The sequence below is a fragment of the Harmonia axyridis genome, chromosome 6, assembly GCF_914767665.1.
Source record: "Harmonia axyridis chromosome 6, icHarAxyr1.1, whole genome shotgun sequence".
In the NCBI taxonomy this organism is placed as follows: Eukaryota; Metazoa; Arthropoda; class Insecta; order Coleoptera; family Coccinellidae; genus Harmonia; species Harmonia axyridis.
Genome location: NC_059506.1, coordinates 36,545,336 through 36,572,055, shown reverse-complemented (window position 1 = coordinate 36,572,055; position 26,720 = coordinate 36,545,336). Strand labels below are relative to the sequence as shown.

At 39.0% G+C, this 26,720-nt stretch overlaps 2 protein-coding genes across 3 annotated transcripts in view; one reads left to right on the top strand and one right to left on the bottom strand.

The window, feature by feature from the left end:
* LOC123683473 overlaps positions 1-26,720 on the top strand; it is an 85,582-nt gene that overhangs the window by 26,583 nt on the left and 32,279 nt on the right. Inside the window, exon 1 of one of the 2 annotated variants that reach the window (XM_045622541.1) lies at positions 2,500-2,643. The exons of the other annotated variant lie outside the window; for it this stretch is intronic. The gene's annotated coding sequence lies outside the window, so the exon portion shown is untranslated. Of the gene's footprint in view, positions 1-2,499; positions 2,644-26,720 lie in introns of those variants that run through there. 2 annotated transcript variants of the gene reach the window in all.
* LOC123683472 lies at positions 11,757-12,789 on the bottom strand. Its single transcript, XM_045622540.1, has 4 exons — positions 12,707-12,789; positions 12,483-12,629; positions 12,209-12,376; positions 11,757-12,109 (listed from the first exon to the last, which is right to left on the bottom strand). Exons 1-4 carry the CDS (start codon positions 12,767-12,769, stop codon positions 11,942-11,944), a joined length of 546 nt encoding a protein of 181 aa, XP_045478496.1. The 5' UTR covers positions 12,770-12,789; the 3' UTR covers positions 11,757-11,941.

The window sequence follows — 26,720 nt, the reverse complement described above, 5'->3', positions numbered from 1 at the left end:
GTTGGTTTTATCGGCGAGGTTAATTGGAGGGAAGGGGTACTCATTTCCTTCAGTTGGCACCATTGCTTGTCATATTTTTCTTCTTTTTCTCCTTTGCTGTCCTCTGGAATGTTGCTCCAAAGAGGAGTCACTTGTTCGAATTGTTGTATTGTTTTATCAAAGTCAGGGCTAATTTGTAAATACCATCATACATAATTCAAATTACAATATCAATTTAATTCAAACATACATGAAAATAAATTATTTAAAATTTTTTAAACCGAACGAAAACGAATCGAATCTATGTTCATACTACAAAAATGTTCGGATTGAGCACCACTATTAGGGATTCATTAAGCCAAGTAGCTTGACATTTCAACCAACTACTTGACTTGAAAATCAAGCTCTCAGAAATTACATACTTGAGCTTGATTTGATTTTAGATATTTATTGCTTGACTTGATATCAAGCTACTTGATATTACTTGAGCTTGATAAGCACGCGTCGCACGGCATATATTTCTGCAATCTCGTGCACGCTTAGACTAAATAAGGAGATTCCTCGAGCGCCGAGAGACTGAAGCATTCGCCAGTGTGACTTTATTAGTAGTCTTCTCACATTTCTATGAAATCTAATGGTAGGTTTTGGTAGTTTCAGAAATATCTTTCCAAACTTGGCCAAAATGGTCAAGGATTTTTATCAACGCCAGCATCTTCAGCTCCTGTTGAAAGACAAGTAACAAAAACCTGCAATAGGTTAGGCGATAAATCTATGAGATGCTTTATGTGTCTTAGATCCTGGATGGAAAATTATGAAATCAAACAAAGCCTGGAGGTTTCTCGATATTAAAAAACTTTATTTTTTAGTTAGAGTTAGAATATGTTTTTCTAATTCTGTGGTTATTCCGTTCATTCTTCCACATCTTGTAGAACAAAATCGTGCGAGAATATATCAGAAACGCACAGTTTTCATGGTTATATTTTTTTATTATATGTTGGTACTCTGAACTTTCCGCCACGGCTTGATCTGTCAATTCATCAATTTGCCTTAAAGAAATCAGTTCTGCCAACCAACATTTTTCAATGCAAAAATCACTAAATGATATTTATGGAAATATTTCATTAATTTCAATAAATATGCAATGAATAAGAGAAAATAATGTATAATACTCGTATAGAAGGCACTTTCTACCACTCGTTCATTCAAAAACTCACCACTTCGTGGCGCGTTTTTGAATTTTGAACTTGTGGAAGAATATCAATGCCTTCTGAATATTATAAATAAATATTCTAGGCCATCTTCAAAGTCCCTATTTTCTTTCAATCCCCCCCTTACCCAAAAAGTATCAGTATTCAAAAGACCACAAATCCCTTCAGAACTTCCACCTGTCAGTGACACCAACCAGACAGATAAATTCAAATTTCACCGCCCGAAAAACCGCCTTTGAACAACTCACCTGAAGATTCATCAATTACGCCGCAGAAACTTTCCGAACTGTGACCGTTTTCGAGTTGTTTCTTGTGTTATCATCTGGAGAGCTGTCAGAAACCCATGGATACCGTACGTTCTGGATGTATTCCCTACTAATGCACTGGGATGATTCATCATCCTCTATAATTCAGACATGGAAGCCATTATTTCCGGCTCGTACATGATCTATGGCAGACATTAGTCCGCAGATTTCCTCTTTATGAATGCTGGATGAACACGATACCGGATTTTGTAAAGGTCGCCATACGGAAAAGCTCTAATTAATTTGGTCTCCAAGTTAACGTCCCTTGGCTAATAGGAAGTATGGCGCCAACGAAGAAACGAAGAATTTAATAAAGAAACACTTACTTTTTATGATTATGCACTTTTTACACCACAATAATACTTCTTGCATAGTCTAAAATGTATTCATTTTGTTGCACAATTTGCCACGAGATGTTCGTAACCTCTATGATGCAACAGAAACCTAACTTGAAATTATAGAAGGTTCATAAACTCTATGTTGCAACAAACACTCCGTTTTACTAGGAAACTATAGAGTATAAATTTGATATTTACAGTTTCCGATTTTATCTTCTGACATTTTAATTATTATCGGGAATAGTTGGCGATACCTTTCCAGGAATCAGGGGAAAACTGGTTTGAGTCTTTCAGTAAATTGTTTTGATCCAAAAAACCATCAAATATCTGATAATTCACAAATCTCGATCGATGACGTTTTAAATTCTAAGCTGTATCTGTGATTCTTGAGAAAATTCCATACTCCACTTCTGAATTAATTGATGTCAGTTGAAAATTTGTTATTATCTCAGAAATATTGATTTCCCAGTGTAAAAATGAGAGTTTATGTACTTCTTCACATATTATTGAAAGATCTAATGGAGCAGTAAAAGATTTGTTTTCCGATAAATATGAAAAAGATGATGGATTTTGTCATAGACGGTATGAAAACTGATGATACTTTGAATTATGAAGAATATTAATCAAAATATATTTTCAGCCTCGTTTTTAGCTTACCAAAAATCTGAAAAGTGGTGGTTCGAGAAAGTTGCTGAAGATTGTGGTCAACATGAAAACTTTTTCTGAAAAAAATAATGGGAAACTAGGTATCAAACTGCCAGCCATGGAAGAGGTTGTCTGGCCGTTGGATCTTTAATCGATATTGATATCTGAGTAAGTTCAATAAATGAGAAATCATTCGATATTCAGTTCCCAACAAACTCAATTTCTCAAATGAAAACGACATGATTAAGTGATCTAGAACCATGATGTATATAATAAGTATCAAATCTGTGGTCCTCAAATATTCGATGTGTTGCAAAATTAAATCTAAGTTGAGATGAACATTTATTTAATTCGACTGTAAAAATAATATTGCGTGGAAATATCAATACAGGGTGTCCCAAGTTTTGATATTAAAAAAAACGAGTATATATTTAGATAAATCAATTGATGTTTATTTCATTGTAAAAGGAGATAGGTACCTATGCCATTAACGATGGAAAATGCTATCAGCTACAGTTCTAGCACCATATCTTTTTAATGAAATTTTCCATGAGAAATTTGCATTTGTGGATTACTTCACGAATTCAATCTTCATGATCTTGATTCAATTGTGGAGCAGTAGCATAGACTTTATCTGACATGTGACCCCAAAGAAAAATATCTAAAGGTGTTAAATCAGAATATTTTGGTGGCCAATTGTAATAATCTCTTCACGAAATAACAAGACAAACAAATTTTTCTCAAATAAAAATATCATGATTGCACCCGACCTTGGGACACCCCGTATAAATAAAGATGAAAATTATTCATTAATTCCTAACGAGTTGAAGTTATCTCCGATCGGGAACATAAAAATTCAGTTCTCGAATTATCGTCACAGAGAATAATACGCGTCCAGCATCCACAGAGGTTCTACATCATAATCTTGTAAATTTATGGTGTCGCCCTCTGGCAAACTGAACTTGATTTATACCCCCCATTTTCATAATGGCCTCGCAAAGAGGGCTTCAACGTTTTAGGCCGTTTTGCTTTGGTTATTAGAACACAGCACGAATCTCTTATTTACGATCGTGAAGAAAATTTTCCCCGAGAATATGGAAAAATATTTCATCTTTCTTTTCTGCGAAAAATCACCCACAATTTCACAAACAAATCTCCCGGCCTTATTTATCACCGCAAAAAGAATTATTTACGAGGCCATGGGGATTTTCTTCGAGATTGACCTATTTTTCATATCGAAATGGAAATCGCCTCGAAAACATTTTTTTTTTCAAAGTTGCCGGACCAACTCGTCGTGTAGATTTTTTTTTGGGGCCTGATCCAGAGTTTGCCTCGAAAATTTGAATCTCATGAAGAAATGAAAATATGCAACGGTCACCCATTCAAATATTCACCCTGACCAAAGTTGCTTGGGAGCTTGTTGGGGGACTTTTCAATTGGCCTAATATCAAGTCACAACTGACGGATTCCTGGACAGTTGTCATCATCAATGATGGAATGATCCACCAATTCAATTACCAATGGCCAAATTAGTTAACAACTTCTAATCCCAGTAGATTAATTATTCAAACGATCAATTCTCAGTGGAAGAATAATCGGAAAGTTTCAAATTTTCAATCTCAGCGGGAGAGTTTTACGGAAATGAACAAATATGACAACTTATTCTTGGGTTTCTAACAAAAAAAAAATAATAAGGAGATGGATTCGGTGCTTTTAAGTCTTAGCGTAAACATTTTGAAGTCACAGAGGATTCGTAATAGTCCAATAGGGATGATGCGTCTTATAATAAAATCAAATGAATTTAGGTTTAGCACATTAAAGGCCGTTTTTAAAATACTAAAATAGCATTTCAATTTTATTATTTCTCGATTTCAATTCAATAAAACTGATTAAAATTGTGTTAATTCTTCTTATCAACTAGCACGTGACTGCGAACGCCAATCAGGGTAATTTGACGTCATAGCACTGAAACGTTTAGAACATAGACAAACTAATCTCATCTAGAATTAGTTTAGAACGTCAGATGGTATAATCAAACCGACTTGACTGTCAATATCAGCTGATATTAGTTCAGTTTGACAGATCGTTAGCAATTGGTGATCATAGATAAACTAGTTAGTTTGTCTATGATGGTGACTCTTTAATGTAGTGACGTCACCATAATACCGTGACAGAATGGAGCGTTTCAGCGGGAATTTTGAAAACTTTTTATATTTACGTATTTTTTATTTGTACTTTCTATATTTTTCCATGCAAATATTTTTTTTCGTGTTTATATAGGGCTTATCTACAAATTAGAAGCAATTTCGAAATATAGGCAACATCCGTATTCTTTTTCAATTTCTTTAAATCGAAAATGTAAAATTCAGTATACCTAGCCGAACACATCTGCTCCAGCAAAGCAGAGAGCTGGCCCCTCATCTATCTCTCATTGGCAGGTTACTCGATAACCTACAAACCGTACGGCGTCCCGACGTCCGTCTTTCTCCTCCCGCAGGACTCCGACGTATATCAACGGGTGCATCATCTCGAAACTATTACATTGATGCGGTATCCGATAAACTGGAAGGGATTTCCAGGGTCCTGGACATGATTTACAACCCTCTGGAACCTACGTTAGGTAGGTAGAATGAGAGAGCTGGAGAGGGTAGCTTTTCCCGTATTTGTATATCGCTCCAGAAGTATATTTACGGCCCGGGTCCAGACACCTGCGGGAATAGAAATCCCGGGAAGGGGAGGTGGAAGTTCCGTTAGACTGCGTGAGGACATTGGAGGGGTTGAACAAGTTGGATAATTTACCTTCTTGCGTATAGGGTAGCTTTTTGTGAGTCTATCATGGCGAAGGTAACAGGTGGAATGTTTCTTGGATGTCTGCGTATTTTTCGGTACAGAATAGAGAGCTTCATTGTTTCGTCAGGATGTCTGAAGATCTGAGACTGCTATTGAAAACTGAAAAGCCGATACAACGGAAACGGAGGGGATTCTAAGAACAACAGGAATGAATACGTTGAGATCGATAACCGGAAAAACTTTGTTTGACAGAATACCAAATAGTCAAATAAGAAACTTCTGTAACATTCAGGATGTTGTGCGATGGGGAAAAGAGAGAAGACGGGAGTTGAACTAGCGTGCTAGCAGAATGAACCCAGACTAGCAGGAATGGCGAGGGCTTTCAAAATCAATGGGCAGAAGACAACCAGAACGTCATTCATAAAGATGGCGAGATAACTGGCTGTCTACATCACTTATGCGCCTACAGAACTAAATATAGAGAATGGTAAGGAACAAGCCTTAGGCCTTATATAAGAAGAAGGAGAAGAGCTGAAGAATGGTCTCAAACAATGAGATTCAACTCACTGATGACAAGCTGATCTGTTCAGCTAGTTGAATTCGATTTTCATTTGAAGCACGGATTCATTTGCATGTATCAAAATTGAAAAAGAACTAGACATCTGACAAAACCTCAAAGTAATACGAATGAGTTTATCGCCAAAACATTACCGTTGACTCATTAATTGTGCAGATTGTTTTGTTCAGCAGTAGTCCGATTGAAATTTTCTTGAAGAATTCTCTTTGAAATCTTTTAACATCTGGAGGCATTCGGATGTAGAGATTTACACATCATAGGTTACATTTTGCTGGCTGGCTTTAAGCCGATAATATGTTACCAGCTTCCCAGTTGAATCACCATGATAACCGCAAGCTCAGTCTTTTCCCGAGAGATGCGTATAAAAAAAAAAAAGAAAAAAACCACCGTTTGCAGAGAACGCATTGATTGCTTTCGATAATCATTGCCTGTGATTTTTTCAGTCAGTTTCAACAACTCATGATATACTACGCCGAGCTGGTCCCACCAAATACTGAGCATGATCTTGGAACCGTGAATATTCGGTTTGACCGTCGACGTGAAAGCATGGCCGGGATTTCTCCATGATTTTCTGCGCTTGGGATTAACGCTATGAATCCATTTTTCGTCTCCAGACACAATGCGATGCAGAAATCCCTTCCGTCTTTGCCTTCCAAGCAGCTGTTCACAAGCAAACAGGGGTCATTCAACATCTCCTGGCTTCAACTCGTATAGCACCTAATTTTCTTGTATCTGAATCATTCCCATCGTTTTGAAATGGCTTGTTACGTCACTCCCAATGATCCTGCCAATTCATGTTGCATTTGACACTAGTCTCGATTAAGTAATGCCTCTAATTCTGCATTCTCGAAAATCTTCTCTCTTTCACCTCCATGGTGGTCTTCGACGTCAAAATCACTGTTCTTGATGCGTTGACACCACTCTCGGCACGTTCTTTCTCTAATAGCGGCCTCACCATAGGTATTTGACAGCATTCGATGAGCCACGTCCGCAGATTTCTCCATATTAAAGCAGATAATTAAAACCTCCCGCAAATGACGAGAATTTGTCTCGTAAGCTGACATGTTTAATCGAGAATAACTTTATGATGCAGACACAAATCGACTAATATTTCGATGGCGTTATGTTAACAAATACCTAAGCTTAATGTATGACATTTACAATCTATTTATTTACCGCTACAGCCATCTATTGCAAAACGGCGGAAGCAAAGTTGTACACTTAATATAACCAAAACCGCAACAATCCCAAATCGTTGCAATCCACTCCAAATCTGGTTAAATTTAAACTGTGGTTACGAAACGTCGAAAACACATCCAACCACATAAAAATCGCGGCCAGCTGCATGTCCAATCGCGTCCCAAATTCGACATAATCGACGCCAGAGGCCACTCATCGGTTAAAACACTGAAATAATCGTCTTGTCATTGGCGTTTATCTATCCGATTGATTGGAGGTTTGAACAGTTCCGATTAAGCCTAATAGGTTGGTAATACTGGGCTGGACGATCAGAGAGGGAGTGATAGAGATAGAGGCTTCTACGCCGGCAGGATTCCTGCTGCAGATATTTACGTGGGACTAATGAACATTTGCTAATGGCGGGAGTGTAGGAAGCAACAGTATTACATATTATATAGATGTTGGGTTGTTTGAGCTTGAGCGAGAGCATTGTTCACAATCGATAGCTTGATTGCAGAGAGCTGTTTTTCTTTGGATACGTGTTTTATTTCGTGAGGTGGGTGGGAGGCTTTACTTGCTCGACTGGAGGATTAGTGATAGAACATTATTTACCTCTGCATTATTAGATGAAGATCAAATAATTTTATTTGGAAAAAGTTTTCTCGACAAAACAATAGCCCTTCAAACCTTAATATAGAGTTTACTTATTTCCTCAGGTACTAAAGAAGCAAAAATCATAACATTTAGTATGACTCTTGGTATTTGGGAGTTTTAACCACAACTGTAAATATACTAAAGGGTTTTCCAATAAGACTTTTCATTTTGATAAAAAAAACGAGTATATCACAAGAGAAATCAATGGATGTCGATTCCTTTGTGAAGAGGAAGACATACCATTAATATACTGAAACTACTAAGTAGGTCATACCTAGAAAACAGAAAACATGCCACTGTACTGAGTGGAGAGGCATAAGACATAGAGTCAACTAATTGTGGCGTACCACAAGGATTGGTTCTGGGCCCACTGTTTTTCTCATCTACATCAAGGATCTTCCACAACATATGGAATTAAGAGGGTAATGGAGGATGCAACAGCGAAAACGGCTCTTACAGTATACTATAGCAATTTTCATAGAAGACTTAGTTATGGTGTTATATTGTGAAGTAAAAACCAACAACATGGTATTTTTATTCGGAAGATAGATGAGTTGTTTGTACCATATCATCGACTTGAAGCCAGCCAGAAAAGTTTAGACTTTGATTGTGTGCAAATCTAGAACCAGATGCCTTCAGATATCAAAAGAAGATAGTCTTCAAAGACCTTTATTGCTGAACGAAACAATGTACACATGAGACATTTTTTTCGACTAACCGAAGCACTCATCAGCCAAAAATTGGGTTTAGGCACTTGAAAAACCAATCAATGACGTTTATCTTTGTCGCACTCTTGATTATATTTCATGTAAACAAAACGCTGCAAATTCTAGACAATAAATAATCTCCCTCTTGCTAATGTCTGATAATAAATGAATAATTCATACGGAATTCGGAGCTGGTACACCCCCGCAGGAACGCCCTTGACTACGTCCTGATTAACATCAACCCCTCGGACAATCTGTTGAAGCTATCAGCGTAGATCATTCTGTTTTTAACGATGTTGTTGGGTTAATAAGCACGCAGAAGCCGCCTCGTATCTTTCAACCGTGTCATTAAAGGCGCCAAATTGAATTTTTCAGACAGATTGGCGGGAGATGGCTAATAACTAAATGATGAGTGACAGTAGGCTATGCCGCAGGAGAAAATCGATCGATATCGCACGTGGCAATGAAAGATTTCCATCACTGTCGATAATGGACGAGAGGATTCAGTAAAATGCTAATGGAAAATGGCTCTTGGCCACTGAGACTTGGTAAAAAGAGGGTATTCCGTATGCTGGTCCAAAATCTTAATGGACACTATCCTACATTTTCAACTCTAGACCCCCTACATGCCCCAAAAGCCCCAAGCAACAAGAGCCACTTTCTGGTGTGTTGATACACAAAAGTTTCAGTTCATTGCTCACTAAACTGTAATTTCTGACATTTTGAGTTACTGTTGTATGTAAAACTCAGAGTCATAGCTTGCCAATTCTAAAGAAGAATTCAAATTTAACCAAGGTTCTGAGCCCAAGTAATGAAAATTGATTTATTGAAAAGTACCCGGTCTACCATAGTAAAACACATTTTTTTTGTAGAAATTCGATTTTATTATTCAACATAGTTGCCTTCGAGGGCGATACAGCGATTATAGCGATCTTCCAACTAGTCGATACCATTTTTCTAGTACGATTTGTCTTTCGCTTCAAAATTGGCCTCAGTTTCGGCGAATACTTCTTCATTGGCGCTAAATTTCTTTCCAGCGAGCATTCTTTTGAGGTCTGAGAACAGGAAAAAGTAGCTGGGGGCCAAATCTGGAATATACGGTGGATGCAGAAGCAATTCGAAGCCCAATTCATGCAATTTTGCTTTTGTTTTCATTGATTTGCAACACGGCGCATTGTCTTGATGAAACAGCATCTTTTTTTCTTCAAATGGGGCTGTTTTTTCACGATATCAACTTTAAACGATCCAATAACGCTATATAATAATCTCTGTTCATAGTCTCGCCCTTTTGGAGGTAATCAATGAACTGCGCATCCCAGAATACTGATGCCTTTACCTTGCCAGATGATTGATGTGCCTTTCCTCGCTTTGGATTCGGTTCATTGTGCAGTCCACTCAGCTGATTATCAATTGGACTCCAGAGTGAAATGATGGAGCTAGGTTTCATCCATTTGTAGATATCGACGCAAAAATTCAGGTTTATTTCACTTTAACATCTCCAAACACTGCTCAGAATCATTAACACGCTGCTTTTGATCGATTGTGAGCTCGCGTGGCATCTATTTTGCACACAGCTTTCTCATGTACAAATTTTCGTGAATGATATGATGTACACGTTCAGATGATATCTTCACAATGTCTGCTATCTCGATCAACTTCACTTTACGGTCATTCAGAATTATTTTGTGAACTTTTTTGATTTTTTCGTCGATGACAGCCTCTTTTAGGCGTCCACTGCATTCGCCGTCTTCGGTGTTCATTTCACCACGTTCAAACTTAGCATACCAATCAATATTGGTCGATTTTCCTGGTGCAGATCCCTAGAATACTAGCACCGCCATCTGAGAACCAGACCGTGGACTTTTCAATTGGCCTAATATGTAGGGATTGGACGTCACTTTGATATCTAACATCAAAATTAGTAAACATTGATGATCATAGAAGCATTTTTGAATCAAATCTCTATTGACTTGTCAGTTTACGGCCCATAGAGGCCTAAAGATCACCACCCACGACCATTCTTCACGATTCCTTCATCATAAACACGAAAAACTGCTCGGATATCATGCAGAAACCTTATGATTATCGATGAATGGCGTAAACTGCCACAAACTACCCCCCGAAGATGAGAAACGTCCCATACAGGCCTAATTTACGACACTTCGGGCCCCCTCATCCCCATACCGGGCAAGATTTATCTAGCAGCCTCATGCTTATGGATAAGATTTTCGACGAATAACCAGATTTACGAAGTCCGTAAATCAAGTAGGCCACTCAAACGTACGGGGGTCCCCTTATAACCCATTATAAATCCCGGACAGACGTCCACGCGACCATAGAGACACCCGCGGACACAGAAGATCGTAAAATCGTCCAGGGAAGGGCTTCATATTTCACTCCATATCGTAGGAAGAGGTATATACGGACGCAAAAGGGATATACAAGTATACGGAAGCGAGAGGGATATATACGGAAGCAAGAGGGGTATACACGGAAGTAAGAAAGATATACTGTCGGAGTTGTTTCATATTTTTCGGGTGCCTAGATTAGAAAACGCAAGTATTTATCGGGGAAAGTTCCTGCTCGCTTACAGGGCTAAAACAAATTGGGAACCGGGCTTCGAAAGGCTGTGAAACAATCATCGCAACTACTTTCCGGATGATTGGTGGCCCTGTTTGGGAGGAAAGTTCGTCGGTGTGATCTATTAGGCTGATGCATATGATCCCGCTTCTAGGTTATGCGCCAAGTTTAACCGTAAAACTTATGTTAACGGCATCGGTTCGAGATTAGCTCGTTTGAACTACCGGGCATCTGGTAGAACTAACGATCGTAGTTGGGAGTAACTAGAATCATCAATTGCGAAGAGATTTTAAGGGGGGGATGTAGTACGCTGGACTTATAGTAATGAGTTTCCACGTTATCGAGAGCTGACGTCTTTTGTGTTAGGTTAGAAGTTGCCTTGTTATAGCTGCGTTTTGAGTAAGGATTTTGTTCGCTAAGTGATCATTTCTATGGAGAAATGTAGGAGAAAGTTGCAAGGGTTCTTATTTGTTCAATGAGTTGTCTGCAGGAGTGAATCCAAGTATATATAGACGCAATGCTCACTGTAGATAGTTGGAAAATATTTCTCTACATAAAACTAATTCAGCAGTGTTTTCACAGAATTAAAAAATTCTGACAGAAAGAAGTTGTAAGGTTTTCAGTGTCGAGCTCTTCATGCAAATTGAATTTCAGAAACCAACAATAGTTGTTGTCTATCTAGGTTTCAAATCATAACAAGAATTTTTCATCAAATTTCTTGAATGTGGCTCACCCTGTATATTATCACTAATAATAAAGGAGCAGTAAAAAAATATGAATAATGGAAGCTTTAATTATCTTTCCGGTATTCCCAACATGAATTTTTATTTTGTAGTCGAATGCATAAACTGAATAAAATGAAAAAAACTGGCATATTTGATATCATGTTCTGTACAGAAAATTCCTTATTACGAATTCAACGAATGTATACGAAAGGAGAATACACAAAAAGACTTGAATTCCCTCGAATCAATTGCCGCTAAGTGGAAACTCTCTTAACTTCGAACTCTATCTCCCAGCATATCAGTTTTTTACTGCCGAAGTCGACATCAAAAAGTACTTGATATGTACCAGACTGTACGTGCTTCAGATCATTTTCGAATATCTTCCATACATCTTTGGCTGGTGCATTAGATCTGTACACTCCCTAGAAGGAACAATCGATGTTACTGGTTATTTTACATAGAGGTCATTATGAATGGTGGAGAGTAAGAATAATTATTCTTCTTCTTCCTTGTGTACTCACAGGTTTCAAGGGACATTTCAATTTCGGCTCGAAGGATTGAATGAAGTTGCTCCAAGGTCTGTTTTTTTCGATAATTATGGAGCAAGGTAACCAGTAATGGCCTACACTTTCTTGTGAACAAGCATCTGGGTGATCTTTCAGCGAGCATATCGATATGTCTGTGCTCACCTGCAAAAATTGTGTATTAGAAAAAATTGCTTAAAAAATTTGATACTTTTTATCATATTTTCAGAAATCGAATTGAAACTAACTGAAATCAACGAGAAAAACTTACAACTGACAATAATGGAAAGGTTTGATTGACCACAAACACTCTTTCTGTCTTTTCGAAGGGTTTGTTCTCAAAACTTTGAATTTTTACGGTCAACGTTGGTTGACCAAGACAATTCCTCCAGCTGTTATCGTTGACAATGAACTCACACTGAAAAAAAAAACTGTTTGAGTATCCAACATTTTCTTAAGAAAACCCTAAAGAGCAGAAAAATTGAATGATATTACTTTTACTTCTGATGTAATTTGAAGAACAACAAAAATTGCGACAAGACAACTTGAACAACTCATTTTGTGCTGGATCTTGAAATAACGACAATTAAGGTGTCATCGACATTTGCATGTATTCAAATAATTTTTTATCTGGGTCATGTTGGAATAATTAAAATTTTTATGCTTAAATTATACATTCATTTGGCGCTTATCATATGGTATTTTTTTTGCCCAGGTTCATCGAACTGATTCATAAAGAAAAAGAATCAATTAATTCAGACTAAAAGTAAAAGATACTCCTAAGTATCCAACTTGATAATAAACTCCCGAGTATTTTTGATTGAGCCAAATGGGCCAAACGCCTCTTGGACAATATCATAAAAGTAACAGTCAACATAACTTTTTTTTCTTAACTCAGCTTAAAATAGTCATCCTTTACCATTTGGAAGTTGATTTTGTCTCTAACTGAACACACATTTCCTTTATTCAATCACAAACTTCGCCTCATTCCTTTTCAGATTAAATTCGAACCCTCTAACATAATTAAGACAAAACTTTCAATCGAAAATCTTCCGCTGAGGCCATCTCTGGCAGAAAACAACACTTGTCGCTCTCCATCTTCTTCTATGTTCGTATGTAACGATCCAGAACAATGGAACACTGATTCGGTTGAAGTGTCAGCTCGGTAACGTCGAAATTGAGCATCTCGTTAGGTAAACAATGAATTGGTAACACTGCATTAGCACAGCCATTGATTCGGTAGTAAACAAGACCTGGTGTACACGTAGTTATCATCGATTTGGGAGGTGAAACCTAAACTAGAAAAGGGAGGACGGGAGGTGGAGGCATCGACAAGAGTTGCATAGACGTACAACTTTGATTCCGCTGTTTTTTCCGAAATTCGAGGCTTTATTGTGAAAAAACTGGTTATACATCTATAATTCAAAGTATTGTCCATCGCTGGCCACTACTTTCTCTCATCTTTCGGGAAGCGTACGAATCCCGCGTTGAAAAAACTGATCATTTTTCGAAGCGATCCAATTTTTTACTTCTTCATAAGACCGGAAGTGCTGTTCAGCCAGGCCTCGTGCCATTAATTGAAACAAGTGATAGTCCAAAGGAGAAACGTCTGGAGAATACGGCAGGTGGGGTAGGTCTTCCCATTCACCGTTTCCAATTATATCTTGACCACTTTTGCAACATAGGATCGAGCATTTTTATACTGTAAAATCACTTCATCATGTCTCTCGTTTTATTGCGGCCGTTTGTCTTTCAATGATCGGCGCAAAAGCATTAATTACGTTCGATAACGATCGCCTGTGATTGTTTCAGTCGGTTTTTACAACTCATGATACACAAGGCCGAGCTGGTTCCACCAAATAATGAGCGTGATCTTGGAACTGTGAATATTCGATTTGGCCGTCGACGTGGAAGCATGGCCGGGATATCTCCATGATTTTCTGCACTTGGGATTATCGTTATCAACTTATTTTTCGACTCCAGTCACAATGCGATGCAGAAATCCCTTCCATCATTGCCTTGCAAGCAGCTGTTCACAAGCAAACAAACGCCGTTCAACATCCCTCGGCTTCAACACGTTTGGCACCCAATTTCCTTGTTTCTGAATCATTCCCATGACTTTCAGGCGTTTTGAAATGGCTTGTTGCGTCACTACCAATGATCCTGCCAATTCTTGTTGCGTTTGACACGAGTCTTGATCAATTCTGCATGTTCGAAAACCTTCTCTCTTCCACCGCCATGCTGGTCTTCGACCTCAAAATCTTCGTTCTTGAAGCGTTGAAACCACTCTCGGCGCTTTCTTTCACTAAAAGCGGTCTCACCATTGGTATTTGAGAGCATTCGATGAGCCTCAGCCGCTGATTTCTTCATATTGAATCAGAAAATTAAAACCTCCATCAAATTACCAGAATTTGGCTAGTAAGCTGACATGTTCAATCGAGCATTCGAGCATTTATGATGAAGTCACAAATCGACTAATATTTCGACGGCGTTATGTTTACAAATACCCTAGCTTATTGTATGACATCTACGACCCATTTATTTCGACTACCACTTACCGCTCCAGCCAGCTATTGCAAAAGGCGGAAGCAAAGTTGTACACCTAATACTTCATTCTCGAAATGTTTGCAAATTACATTGATATTACTATTAGAACAATAATAAATGAATTATTTCAAGCAAATATATCTTTTCCTCACTACTTTTTCTAATAGATTCCAAATCTAAAGGTATCACACATTCCAACATTTATCCACTTCCCAAATAGATCCTAAATCTAAAGGTATCACACACGACAACATTTATCCACGCAACGTAAAAACCGTTGTTCGAATCCCACGTTTATCGGAAAAGCTCCTGCGGGACCTCGTTCCCGAATAACTGCGCCCTTTCGTATCCTGCGGAGGCCGTAAAACAAACTACGGCTCGCCTATCTGTATAAAAATCTGAAAAATAGTACCGTACCAATTTCGCGTCCTATCTCGCTTGTTAAAAACCGCGAAAAACTCCGATAAAGCCGATACCGGACGCGGTCGTTAAGGCTCTCCACCCACTACGATATCCGGTGGTCGTTCGTCCTTTAGTAGCCACTACGATGAGCGTTTTTCGCCCGGCCGCTTCCGGTTTGTTTTTTGTCGTTTCTGACGGTTTTCCCGGGGGATTTCCACGGCGTCGGATGACGTTACAATCGGGCAGGGGGTGGAGGGGTGGTAATCGAATTGATATCAGGTGGAATTGGCTGGCGTTTCTTCTGCCGGGATGGACGGCAGGGGTGTTTTTCACTCTGTTCGATTGGGTTGTTGGGAAACGTGTTTTCTGATTAGATTTAGTGGAGATTTTGGGGGAGATTGGGGACGTGTAACGAGGATATTATTGTTGTGTTGATTAAATGTACGGTTAATTTTTAAATCGACCTACTTTAGGTTGGTACACACTCTGATTTTACTGAAGAGTGTTTTTTTAGAGCCATATATAGAACTTTAAATTGCAATAAAACAACGATGGATTATTCGATTGAAATGAATTTTATTTATCCGCAAGATAATCTTGTGGCATTACATTTTAAATCTGATTTCTGGGATATGACCGCCACGGCTGGCTCGGATGTAGTCCAATCTGGACGTCCAATTTTCGATGACTTTTTCCAACATTTGTTGCCGTATATCGGCAATAACACAGCGAATGTTGTCTTCCAAATGGTCAAGGGTTTGTGGCTTATCCGCATAGACCATTGACTTTACATAGCCCCACAGAAAGTAGTCTAGCGGTGTTGAATCATAAGATCTTGGAGGCCAATTCACAGGTCCAAAACGTGAAATTAGGCGGTCACCAAACGTGTCTTTCAATAAAACGATTGTGGCACGAGCTGTGTGACATGTTGCGCCGTCTTGTTGGAACCACAGCTCCTGGACATCATGGTTGTTCAATTCAGGAATGAAAAAGTTAGTAATCATGGCTTTATACCGATCACCATTGACTGTAACGTTCTGGCCATCATCGATTTTGAAGAAGAGAATTGGCAGCCTTGGGAAAATTATCAATTTTCTTTTCTTAATTTCAGCCAACTGCAAGCATTCTCGTGATCTTCGTAATCGGAACAATTCAAATTTGGCTCTAAGTAAGAAGTGATTGCTGAGATTCCAACTGACAAGTCTCAGGATTTATTGATTAAGTTGTTATAAACCACCTCTTCTCCCTATATCTTAACAAAAAAGTCGTCTATTTACTGATTAGACTTATTCAACAAACTAACAGTTAACAAAGGGATCCTTAGTGGAGCCTGTTTCAGGGCAATATGGGGGTTCAAGTTAATTCAAGCACAGACAAAATAATTTCCGGGAAGACAATAAACATTTGGGGACCTCTTGAATATGGCTTACAATTTGTTGAAAATGGTGAACTTTTGAGTCTAATACAAAAACTAATTTTGTGTCTCTGTTCTTCGAGTATCGCATCATTATCTACGGAATACATTATCCACCATCTGGCCGAAAATTCTGCCTACGTAGAGACATTCGAAACCTCTGAAAGAATGGTCAATTTTTTCTGCCGATGTGGAGCAAAATATCAAGAAATATACAATATCCGGTCGAGAGAACCAGTTCATAAGGCAATCCTGCGAAACCAACGAAGTGACCCCAGCTCAAAAAAACCTTACCATTCCACTCCAATGCCCCTCTCTCCCCCCCATCGTAATACGATGATTTAAATATCATAATGGAGAGCCGTCTTTGTCCCCGTTTTTGCCAGACGTCTATTCGCGGTAGGTCGTGTGGATAATTGAATTTCTATGTCCCTTTCAACGAATACCCGCCGTTCACGTCTCCGTGTAGGGACGGCATAACGCCGGGACGGCACGGCCTGAAAAATTCAGCGTCTTATCTGAAGCCCAGGCCGCTCTCTTTCCATCTCAAATCGAAAACGATAGATTTCTCGCGTTTGGCACGTCTCCTTTTTTTAATTCGGCCGCTGATAAACAGTTTTTTCTATGGTCTGACGGAGCGGAAAGGTATACCGTGATCGGGTGACAGATGAAGGTCGTTGCGGTTTGACGTTTGAGCGATGGAGACGCCGCGTGGTGGGATGAGAGGGTATTAGATGTGATTTCGAGTCGTTTTTGGGAGGAAGTTTTTGACAGACGAGGGGAAGATGGGGTTTAGGGCTTTCGTTTGGGGTTAGTTGGAGTGAGGGATGGTTTTTTGATGTAAAACGATCGGAGTTTAGTAGACTTAATTGCTGCTTTTCGGATATTTTTCTCAACATTGGTATAACTTAGGTTATACTAAGAAAGTCTTACAATTGGTGTATTTTTTAAAGTAATCTCACGTCAAGGTGCAAATTTCCATGAAGAAACTTTTGAATCCGGCTGATTAGGGATCGTGAATTTTAACACCGCTCATCGATTGTTCGTAGAGCTAACAGTTTATGAGAATTTTTAACTCGAAATTTGGAAAAAAACCGTAAAAATTGAATTTCTACACAATAAAACGTAATATCTCCCGAAATATTGGTCATAGACCCCTCAAACAAAAACGTTTTTTATAGATCGAGATGAGATCTAAAACTAATTGAGGTTTCAAGTCCGTATCTTACCTCAAGGAGAATTGACAGCTTCGAGAATATTATTGAATTTTTTTTGAAAATTTCAGTTTACAGCCTATAAATCCTGAAACGATGGACTTACCGGTTAACTACAGCAGTGGCGACGCAGGCTTTCAAAAACAGTGGTGGCCAAGAGGAGACCGGATTTTTTTTTTAGGGGGCCAAAGTATAGCGAAATTGAAGGTCTGCTGATTTTTAGCCTGAGTATGTCAAATTTTAGGGGGGGCAGCAGAAGTTTAGGGGGCGCCTGGGTCCCTCCTGGCCCCCTAGCGTCGCCACTGCTTTGAAAGCTACTTTCTAATAAAATAGTCTGTAACAAAATGAGCGTTTTCGAATGGATTATGGAAATGGCCCTTGGATACTGCAACAGAGTCTGCACTGAACAAAGCCAGTTTGTCTAGCTCGCTCCATAATCTCTGAGCTTCTGAAAAGTCTCACAGAAACCTACGGGAATAAAAAGCTCACAAAAAGAGTTATTTATTTAGTTATTTATAATACAAGTGCAGAAGGCATTGATATTCTTCCACGAGTTCAAAATTCAAGAACGAGCCACGAAGTGGCGAGTTTTTGAATAAACGAGTGGCAAAATGAGTTTTCTGTACGAGTGTTATACATTATTTTCTCTAATTCATTGCATTCTTATTGAAATAAATGAAATATTTCCATAAATATCATTTAGTGATTTTTGCATTGAAAAATGTTGGTTGGCAGAACTGATTTCTTTAAGGCAAATTGATGAATTGACAGATAAAGCCGTGGCGGAAAGTTCGGAGTACCAACATATAATAATAAAATATAACCATGAAAACCTTGCGTTTCTGATATATTCTCGCACGGTTTTGTTCTACAAGATGTGGAAGAATAAACGGAATAACCACAGAATTAGAGAAACATATTTCCAGTAAATCGTAAGAGCAAGAACACCAGATTAGCCTACTGATATACCACCCGAGAAAGAACCATCTAAGCCCCAATTTCCACCCAATCACAACCAAATACAAAACCACCAGATGAACAAACCTGAAAACAACCGAAACTCGCAATCCCCACCACATCTCGAAACCACAGAACACGGCGAATACGCCAATTTTCAGCCACATTAACCTCGAGAAACGCAAAACAATCAGCGGTCTACAAGACAAGATATCATCATGCGAGAACAAGTTCCTTCGTACCTGGCCCAATCTTCCCCTTGCTCATCCGAGCCAGGAAATGATAAAAGTCGACTAGGGGTTCCGTAATACCCCCTCTCCAAATTGAAATCGCTACCGAATATGTCCCAAGACTCCCGGGCCAACTTCATCGCTAATAAATGAGGCTGCCATCCGGTTGAATTATGAAATGCGCCCCCTAGCGGCGTATCTTCGCAACAATCCTCTACGCAATCGGTACGTCCAGATTGAGGTTATAATGGGCCGATTGAAAAGTCCCCGGTCTGCCATGGTAAAACACGTTTTTTTTGGCAAAATTCGATTTAAAAATCAACATAGTTGCCTTCTAGGGCGATACAGCGATTATAGCGATCTTCCAACTTTTCGATAAAATTTTTCTAGTACGATTTGTCTTTCGCTTGAAAACAGGCCTCAGTTTCGGCGATAACTTCTTCATTGACGCTGAATTTCTTCCCAGCGAGCATTCTTTTGAGGTCTGAAAACAGGAAAAAGTCGCTGGGAACCAGATCTGGCGAATGCGGTGGATGCAGAAGCAATTCGAAGCCCAATTCATGCAATTTTGCCATTGTTTTCATTGATTTGTGACACGGCGCATTGTCTTGATGAAACAGCACCTTTTTTTCTTCTAATGGGGCCGTTTTTTAATGAATTCATCCTTTAAACGCTATATAATAATCGCTGTTGATGGTCTGGCCCTTTTGGAGGTAATAAATGAATATTATACCTTGCGCATTCCAGAATACTAATGCCATAACCTTGCCAGCTGACTGTTGTGTTATTCTCCGTTTGGATTCGGTTCATCGTATGCAGTCCATTCAGCTGACTGTCGATTGGACTCCGGATTGAAATGATGGAGCCATATTTCATCCATTGTCATATATCGACGCAATAATTCAGATTTATTGCACTTAAACAGCTTCGAACACTACACAGAATAATAAACACGTTGTAGATTTTGATCGATTGTGAGCTCGCGCGGCACCCATTTTGCACACAGCTTTCTCATATACAAATATTCGTGAATGATATGAAGTACACGTTCAGATGTTATCTTCACAATGTCTGCTATCTCGATCAACTTCACTTTACGGTCATTCAAAAGTATTTTGTGAATTTTTTTGATTTTTTTGTCGGTGACAGTCTCTTTTGAGCGACCACTGCGTCCGCGGTCTTCGGAGCTCATTTCACCACCTTCAAATTCACCAATCAATGATGGTTGATTTTCTTGGTGCAGACCCCAGAAACTCTTCATCAAGCCAAGATTTCGCTTCACCTGTATTTTTCCCCTTCAAAAAGCAATATTTTATCAGCACACGAACTTCTTTTTTTTTCATCTTTTTTCAAATAACAAAAGTAGCTACACTCACAACGGAATATTTCACAAACTGATGGTCGGACTGCTGTCAAATTTTGACTCGTATCGTTTGAAGGTTTGTACTAACTGAAAATCATATGGATATAATACTAACACCGCCAACATCACTCACCACACACTGACCACGACCCAACTAAGTATAAACCAAGCGGTAAAAATATATAACAGCCTGCCGGAAATATATAAGGAACTGAGCAACAAAAAATTACGGAATGTACTCAAGACGGAACTGCTGCGGAAAGCCTACTACAGATTGGAAGAGTACTTCACAGGTCCTATAAAGTGAAAAAATGTATGTTACTCGTGTAAAAATGTCCATTGTTTTATATTACCCTTTACAAGTAACGTTATCTGACTGCTTTGTTTAATTTCAATAATATTTATGTATATTCATATGCCTGTATATACCATTGTATTTATGACTCCCCATGTAATTTTGATGGGTTAAAATGGTAGGATCTTTGTAAATTTACATTGATTACTATACAAATAAACAAATCTGTGCATCAGACCGGGGACTTTTCGATTGGCCTAATAATTCACCACGCGCGTAACGCGCGTTTAACGAAGATATCGAAGACGATAATTCTCCATTTGGAGCTCATTAGGGGTAGATAACAATTTTTGCGCTGATGCGTCTTCATTAGGCTATCTGTCGGTTTTTTTTTCACGGGTAATTTTGGTCTGGCTTGGAATTTATACGCGTGTTCGGCTGTCTAGCGCTGTGGGGAATCCGGAGCTGACGTCATTGGTGTTTTGTGGCGATTCTGTTTCGATTAAATCGCAGAAGATTGAAGGTTGGAGCGTAATTGGTTTTGTGTGTTTTTTTTTTTTTGAAGGGTTGATGGAATAAACAGGGTGTGTCAAGAGTAATTGAGAATAACTCAATAAATGAATCTTGGGCACAAAATATGAAGATCTAACCCAAGGGACATATGAGGTTTTTAAATTAATCATGTCCAAAACATTTCCAAGTATTTTTTCCAATAGGCGTTCAACTTTGTTTCCGCCGTTTTTTTCCAAAACTTGGGGATTTATTGTGAAAAACTTGCTATACATTTATGATTCAAAGTATTGTCCATCGCTGGCCACTACTTTCTCCGATCTTTCGGGCAGCGTACGAATCCCGCGTTGAAAAAACTGGTCATCTTCTGAAGCGATCCACGAATCGATCCAATTTTTTACTTCTTAATAAGACCGTAAGTGCTGGCCAGCTAGGCCGAATGCCATTGATTGAAACAAGAGATAGTCTGAAAAAGTAACTTCTGGAGAATACGGCGAGTGGGGTAGGATTTTCCATTTCAACGTTTCCAAGTATGTCTTGACCACTTTCGCAACATGGGGTCGAGCATTGTCATGCTGTGAAATCACTTTATCGTGTCTCTCGTTGTATTGCGGCGGTTTGTCTCTCAATGCTCTGCTCAAACGCATTAATTACGTTAAGTTTGCCCGTCGTCGTGGAATCATAGCCGGCATATCCCCATGATTTTTTGCGCTTGGGATTATCGTAATGATCCCATTTTTCGTCTCCAATCACAAAGCGAGGCAGAAATCCCTTCCGTATTTGCCTTGCAAGCAGCTGTTTACAAGTGAACAAACGCCGTTCAACATCTCTCGGCTTGAACTCGTACATCACCCAATTTTCTTGTTTCTGACTATGACTTTCAGGCGTTTTGAAATGGCTTGTTGCATCACTCCCAATTTTCCTGCCAATTCTTGTTGCGTTTGACACGAATCTTAATCAGGTTATGCCTCCAATTCTGCATCTTCGAAAACCTTCTTTGTTCCACCGCCATGCTGATCTTCGACGTCAAAATCACAGTTCTTAAAGCGTTGAAACCACTCTCGGCACGTTCTTCCACTAATAGCGGCCACACCATAGGTATTTGAGAGTATTCGATGAGCCTCAGTCGCAGATTTCTTTATATTAAAGCAGAAAATTAAAGCCTCCAGCAAATGATGAGAATTTGGCTGGTAAGCTAAGCTGACATGTTTAATAGTGGATAACTTTATGATCCAGACACAAATCGACTAATATTTCTATGGCGTTATGTTCACAAATACACATATAGTTTATTCTATGACATCTACGTTCTATTTCGAAAACCACTCACCGCTACAGCCAACTATTGCAAAACGGCGGAAGCAAAGTTGTACGTCTGATATTATTTTCGGTATCGTATCATCAATCATGATCCTCTCATATTTCTACTTTATTCATACATTTACTCCCATCAATAACATGAATTTCAATGTTATATCTGTGGAGTAGCGTAAGATATACGAAATAAAGACACTTAGGTACTATTATTTTTAAATTGGTTGATAAATTCCTACAAATATCCTCAATTCAAACATAACACCTCGTAAATTCCTCTCAACAACTTTATATGCGCGGTTGCCACTTCACCAGCAGTATTGCCAACTATAAAACAAACTATCCATTGTTACCAACGCGGCGTCGATAACTTTCTCAGACGTGTTCATTTTATATTCCGTTAAAACGAAGACCTTCATCACGTGTTCCGTGCTATCGGCCCCCGATGTGTATAAAAAAAATTTAATCGTTCCAGTGGATGCAGCGGATATATTAACCCATAAAATTCCAATTCAATCGTTGAACATAAGACTCTACAACCATGGGATTCAATGAACGTTCAATAAAACTGATTTATTCGGAGGTAATAGCTATTTCCTAAGCCATTAAACTACAATATCCCTAGAATGGCGACATGTTTTTACACACGAAACTGCAGTCTATGGTCCTGATAACTCCGAAACGAAGAGACATTCCCGAATTTGTTAGGTTAACCAGAGTGACACAAAGATAACTTTCTACAATCGTTTAGAAATGAAATAATTTTGTTCTATGTTGATTTCCTCTGAATTATTATAATTCTATGCTCGGCTATCATCTCCGCTCCACGACTGCCAACTGTCCAATAACGGAGGAAACTTCATAAGGTCGTTTTTGAAATACGGCAAGTTCTAATCAAAATTGGAGCATAGAAGGGGCGTGAAGAAGTAGAAATTCGAAATTACGTTCTCTGGCGTCCACAAGGGACTAACAACTTCAATCAGGCAAATTCCACATAAGAGAGTGGGTATTACGTATTCTCTTCCTATCTCACTTTTGGCCTTCTTGAAAATTTAACAGGGTAAAGTGATACCGGTAGGGGAAACTCTACTCCCTTATTATTTCCTATTTGTTCCACCGTGTACATACTTTCATGTATATTTCAAATGCAGTTTGTGTTTAGATATGTGGTGGGGTGCCTGTATGCCAGCCACCTTGTTTAGGAGCAGCAATTCGGTATTTTGCCTGAGTTTGAATCAACTCTAATAGTGAATAAAAAAATATTCAGAGAGTGGATAAACATCGTTATTTTAAACGCAAAAATTAGATTAGACAGATTAATTCACCATATATCCTAATAACCATTGAAGAAGAATAAAAATATGACAGGCAATGGTGCCAACTCCAGAAAATGAGTATCCCTTCTCTTCAATTACCTTCGCCGATAAAACCTACACAATTTGATCATATTGTTGCACTCTCAAACTGTTTTTACGTCCGATTTGAACAGGTCCTATGGCATTGATCGCCCTGAATTTTTTTTATGGCCACCTCGTTTCACATTTTACAGCCTACATCATCCAGGATCGTCATAGACGGGACAACCACAGAGCAGACGCGATTATGCTCGATTATGTGTTCGACTTCAAATTTTTAATGATTCTAGCTTTTTATTCTCGGGTTATAGCCAAGCCGGGTTGTTTTCATCAAGAGCATATGAATAAAAAATTCTCAGAATTATACTAACTAACAAAGAAACTGCAACACCCAGCATATTAGGTCCATTGAAATGTCCCCGGTCTGATGCACAGATGGGGATGCTAGTATTAAATCCAAATGATTTTAGTTAGTACCAACCTCCAAACGATACGTGTCAAAATTTGACACCAACCCGACCATTAGTTTGTGAGATATTGCTTTGTGAGTGTAGCTACTTTTGTTATTTGGAAAGAGATGGAAAAAGAAGAATTTCGTGTGCTGATGAAATATTTCTTTTTGAAGGGAAAAAATACAGTTGAAGCAAAATCTAGCAAAAACTTGAAGAGTTTCCGGGTTCTGCACCAGGAAAATCAACCATCATTGATTGGTATGCTAAATTTAAACGTGGTGAAATGAGCACCGAAGACGGCGAACGCAGTGGACGCCCAAAAGAGGCTGTCATCGACAAAAAAATCAAAAAAGTTCACAAAATAATTTAGAATTACCTTGAAGTGAAGTTGATCAAGATAGCAGACATTGTGAAGATATCATCTGAACGTGTACATCATATCATTCACGAATATTTTGTACATGAAAAAGCTGTGTGCAAAATGGGTGCCGCGCGAGCTCACAATCGATCAAAAGTAGCAACGTGTTAATAATTCTGAGCAGTATTTGAAGCTGTTTAAGTGCAATAAACCTGAATTTTCGAGTTAATATGTGACAATGGATGAAACATGGCTCCATCACTCTTGAGTCCAATCGACAGTCAGCTGAGTGGACTTCACACGATGAACCGAATCCAACGCGAGAAAAAAACCCAGTAGACAGCTGGCAAGGTTACTGCATCAGTATTCTGGGATGCGCAAGGTATAATATTCATTGATTACCTCCGAAAGGGCCAAACCATCAACAGCGATTATTATATAGTGTTATTGGATCGTTTAAAGGATGAAATCGTTAAAAAACAGCCTCATTTGAAGAAAAAAAAGTGCTGTTTCATCAAGACAATGCGCCGTGTCGCAAATCAATGAAAACAATGGCAAAATTGCATGAATTGGACTTCGAATTGCTTCTGCATCCACCGTATTCGCCAGATCTGGCCCTCAGCGACTTTTTCCTGTTCTCAGACCTCAAAAGAGTGCTCGCTAGAAAGAAATTTAGCGCCAATGAAGAAGTAATCGCAGAAACTGAGGCTTATTTTGAAGCGAAAGACAAATCGTATAACAAAAATGGTATCGAAAAGTTGGAAGATCGCTATAATCGCTCTATCGCCCTCGAAGGCAACTATGGTGAATAATAAAATCGAATTTTGACAAAAAAAATGTGTTTTACTTTGGTAGACCGGGGAGTTTTCAATTGGCCTGTTAGTTATTGAGAATAGAGTCGTCGAAGTGAAACCGTGAACTATTATCACCCTCATTTCCTAGCAACGTCAAACCGTCCCAACTTTTTCCACATACTACGAACGTCGAAAAACCTCTAAGGGTTTAAAGTTTAAACCCTTTCGCGTCTTGGTGTAGTGCCCTCAAACGAAGTGAACTCATCTCACCTGTGCATCCGCGATACGGTGCACGGTTCGAGTAACGCGAAGCTTCATATTTTATTCAGCACATCCTCTTCTTAAAATTGTTTACCCCGTTCCCTTGCCCAAATGGCTGACATCCATCCGTGAGACGTATATACATATACGGGGTTCATCTTGCCGCTTTTTGAGGTCTGCGCGCGGTTGAAGCTGCCGCGGGCGACGGGATCGAGAGGGGGGGTGGTTCAAAAGGTGCTTTATGGGAGGTTGTAGGATGTTTACATGTGTTCAGCGCTTAGGATAATTCGTAGGGAGATGGATTAGGGATTTGGGATTCGACCTTTGGAGTTGGCGTTTTTTGTGGGAGTTTCTATCGATGTGATAGTTTTTTAGTGTTGGTGAGATAACTTTTAGAGGAGAAAAAGTGAAGATATGGAGTTTTCTGGGTTCGTTTGAGGGTCAAGATGGCCAAGTTTGATTTCGTGGTGTTCTGTATCTCTAATTGGGGAAGAGATTGAAATTTAATTTTTATAGAGTTAACTAATAGCACTGTGCAGTTTCAGAAAATAGAAATACATTATTTTTTCAGAAGTTGGCTTCAGTTATAACAGGCCAATTGAAAAGTCCCCGGTCTACCTCAGTAAAGTACATTTTTTTTGGCAAAATTCGATTTTATTAGTCAACATAGTTGCCTTCGAGGGCGATACAGCGATTATAGCTATCCTCCAAATTTTCGATACCATTTTTGTTGTACTATTTGTCTTCCGCTTCAAAATAGGCCTCAGTTTCGGCGATAACTTCTTCATTGGCGCTGAATTTCTTTCCAGAGAGCATTCTTTTGAGCTCTGAGAACAGGAAAACAAACAAAACTGCCGCATTTGGAGTGAAGCTAATCCACAAAAGTATGTCGAAACACCGTTACATCCAGAAAAACTGACTGTTTAGTGCGCTTTATGGGCTGGTGGAATCATTGGTCCGTACTTCTTCAAAAACGATGATGTCCAGAACGTTACAGTCAATGGTGATCGGTATAGAGCCATGATTACTAACTTTTTCATTCC

Excerpts from the sequence above, each read along its gene's own strand:
- LOC123683472 (XM_045622540.1), bottom strand. The coding sequence starts at position 12,769 with ATGAGTTGTTCAAGTTGTCTTGTCGCAATTTTTGTTGTTCTTCAAATT. Across the intron at positions 12,630-12,706 it reads AAATTACATCAGAAGTAAAA|TGTGAGTTCATTGTCAACGA; the intron begins GTAATATCATTC and ends TTTTTTTTTCAG. Across the intron at positions 12,377-12,482 it reads CCTTTCCATTATTGTCAGTT|GTGAGCACAGACATATCGAT; the intron begins GTAAGTTTTTCT and ends CAATTTTTGCAG.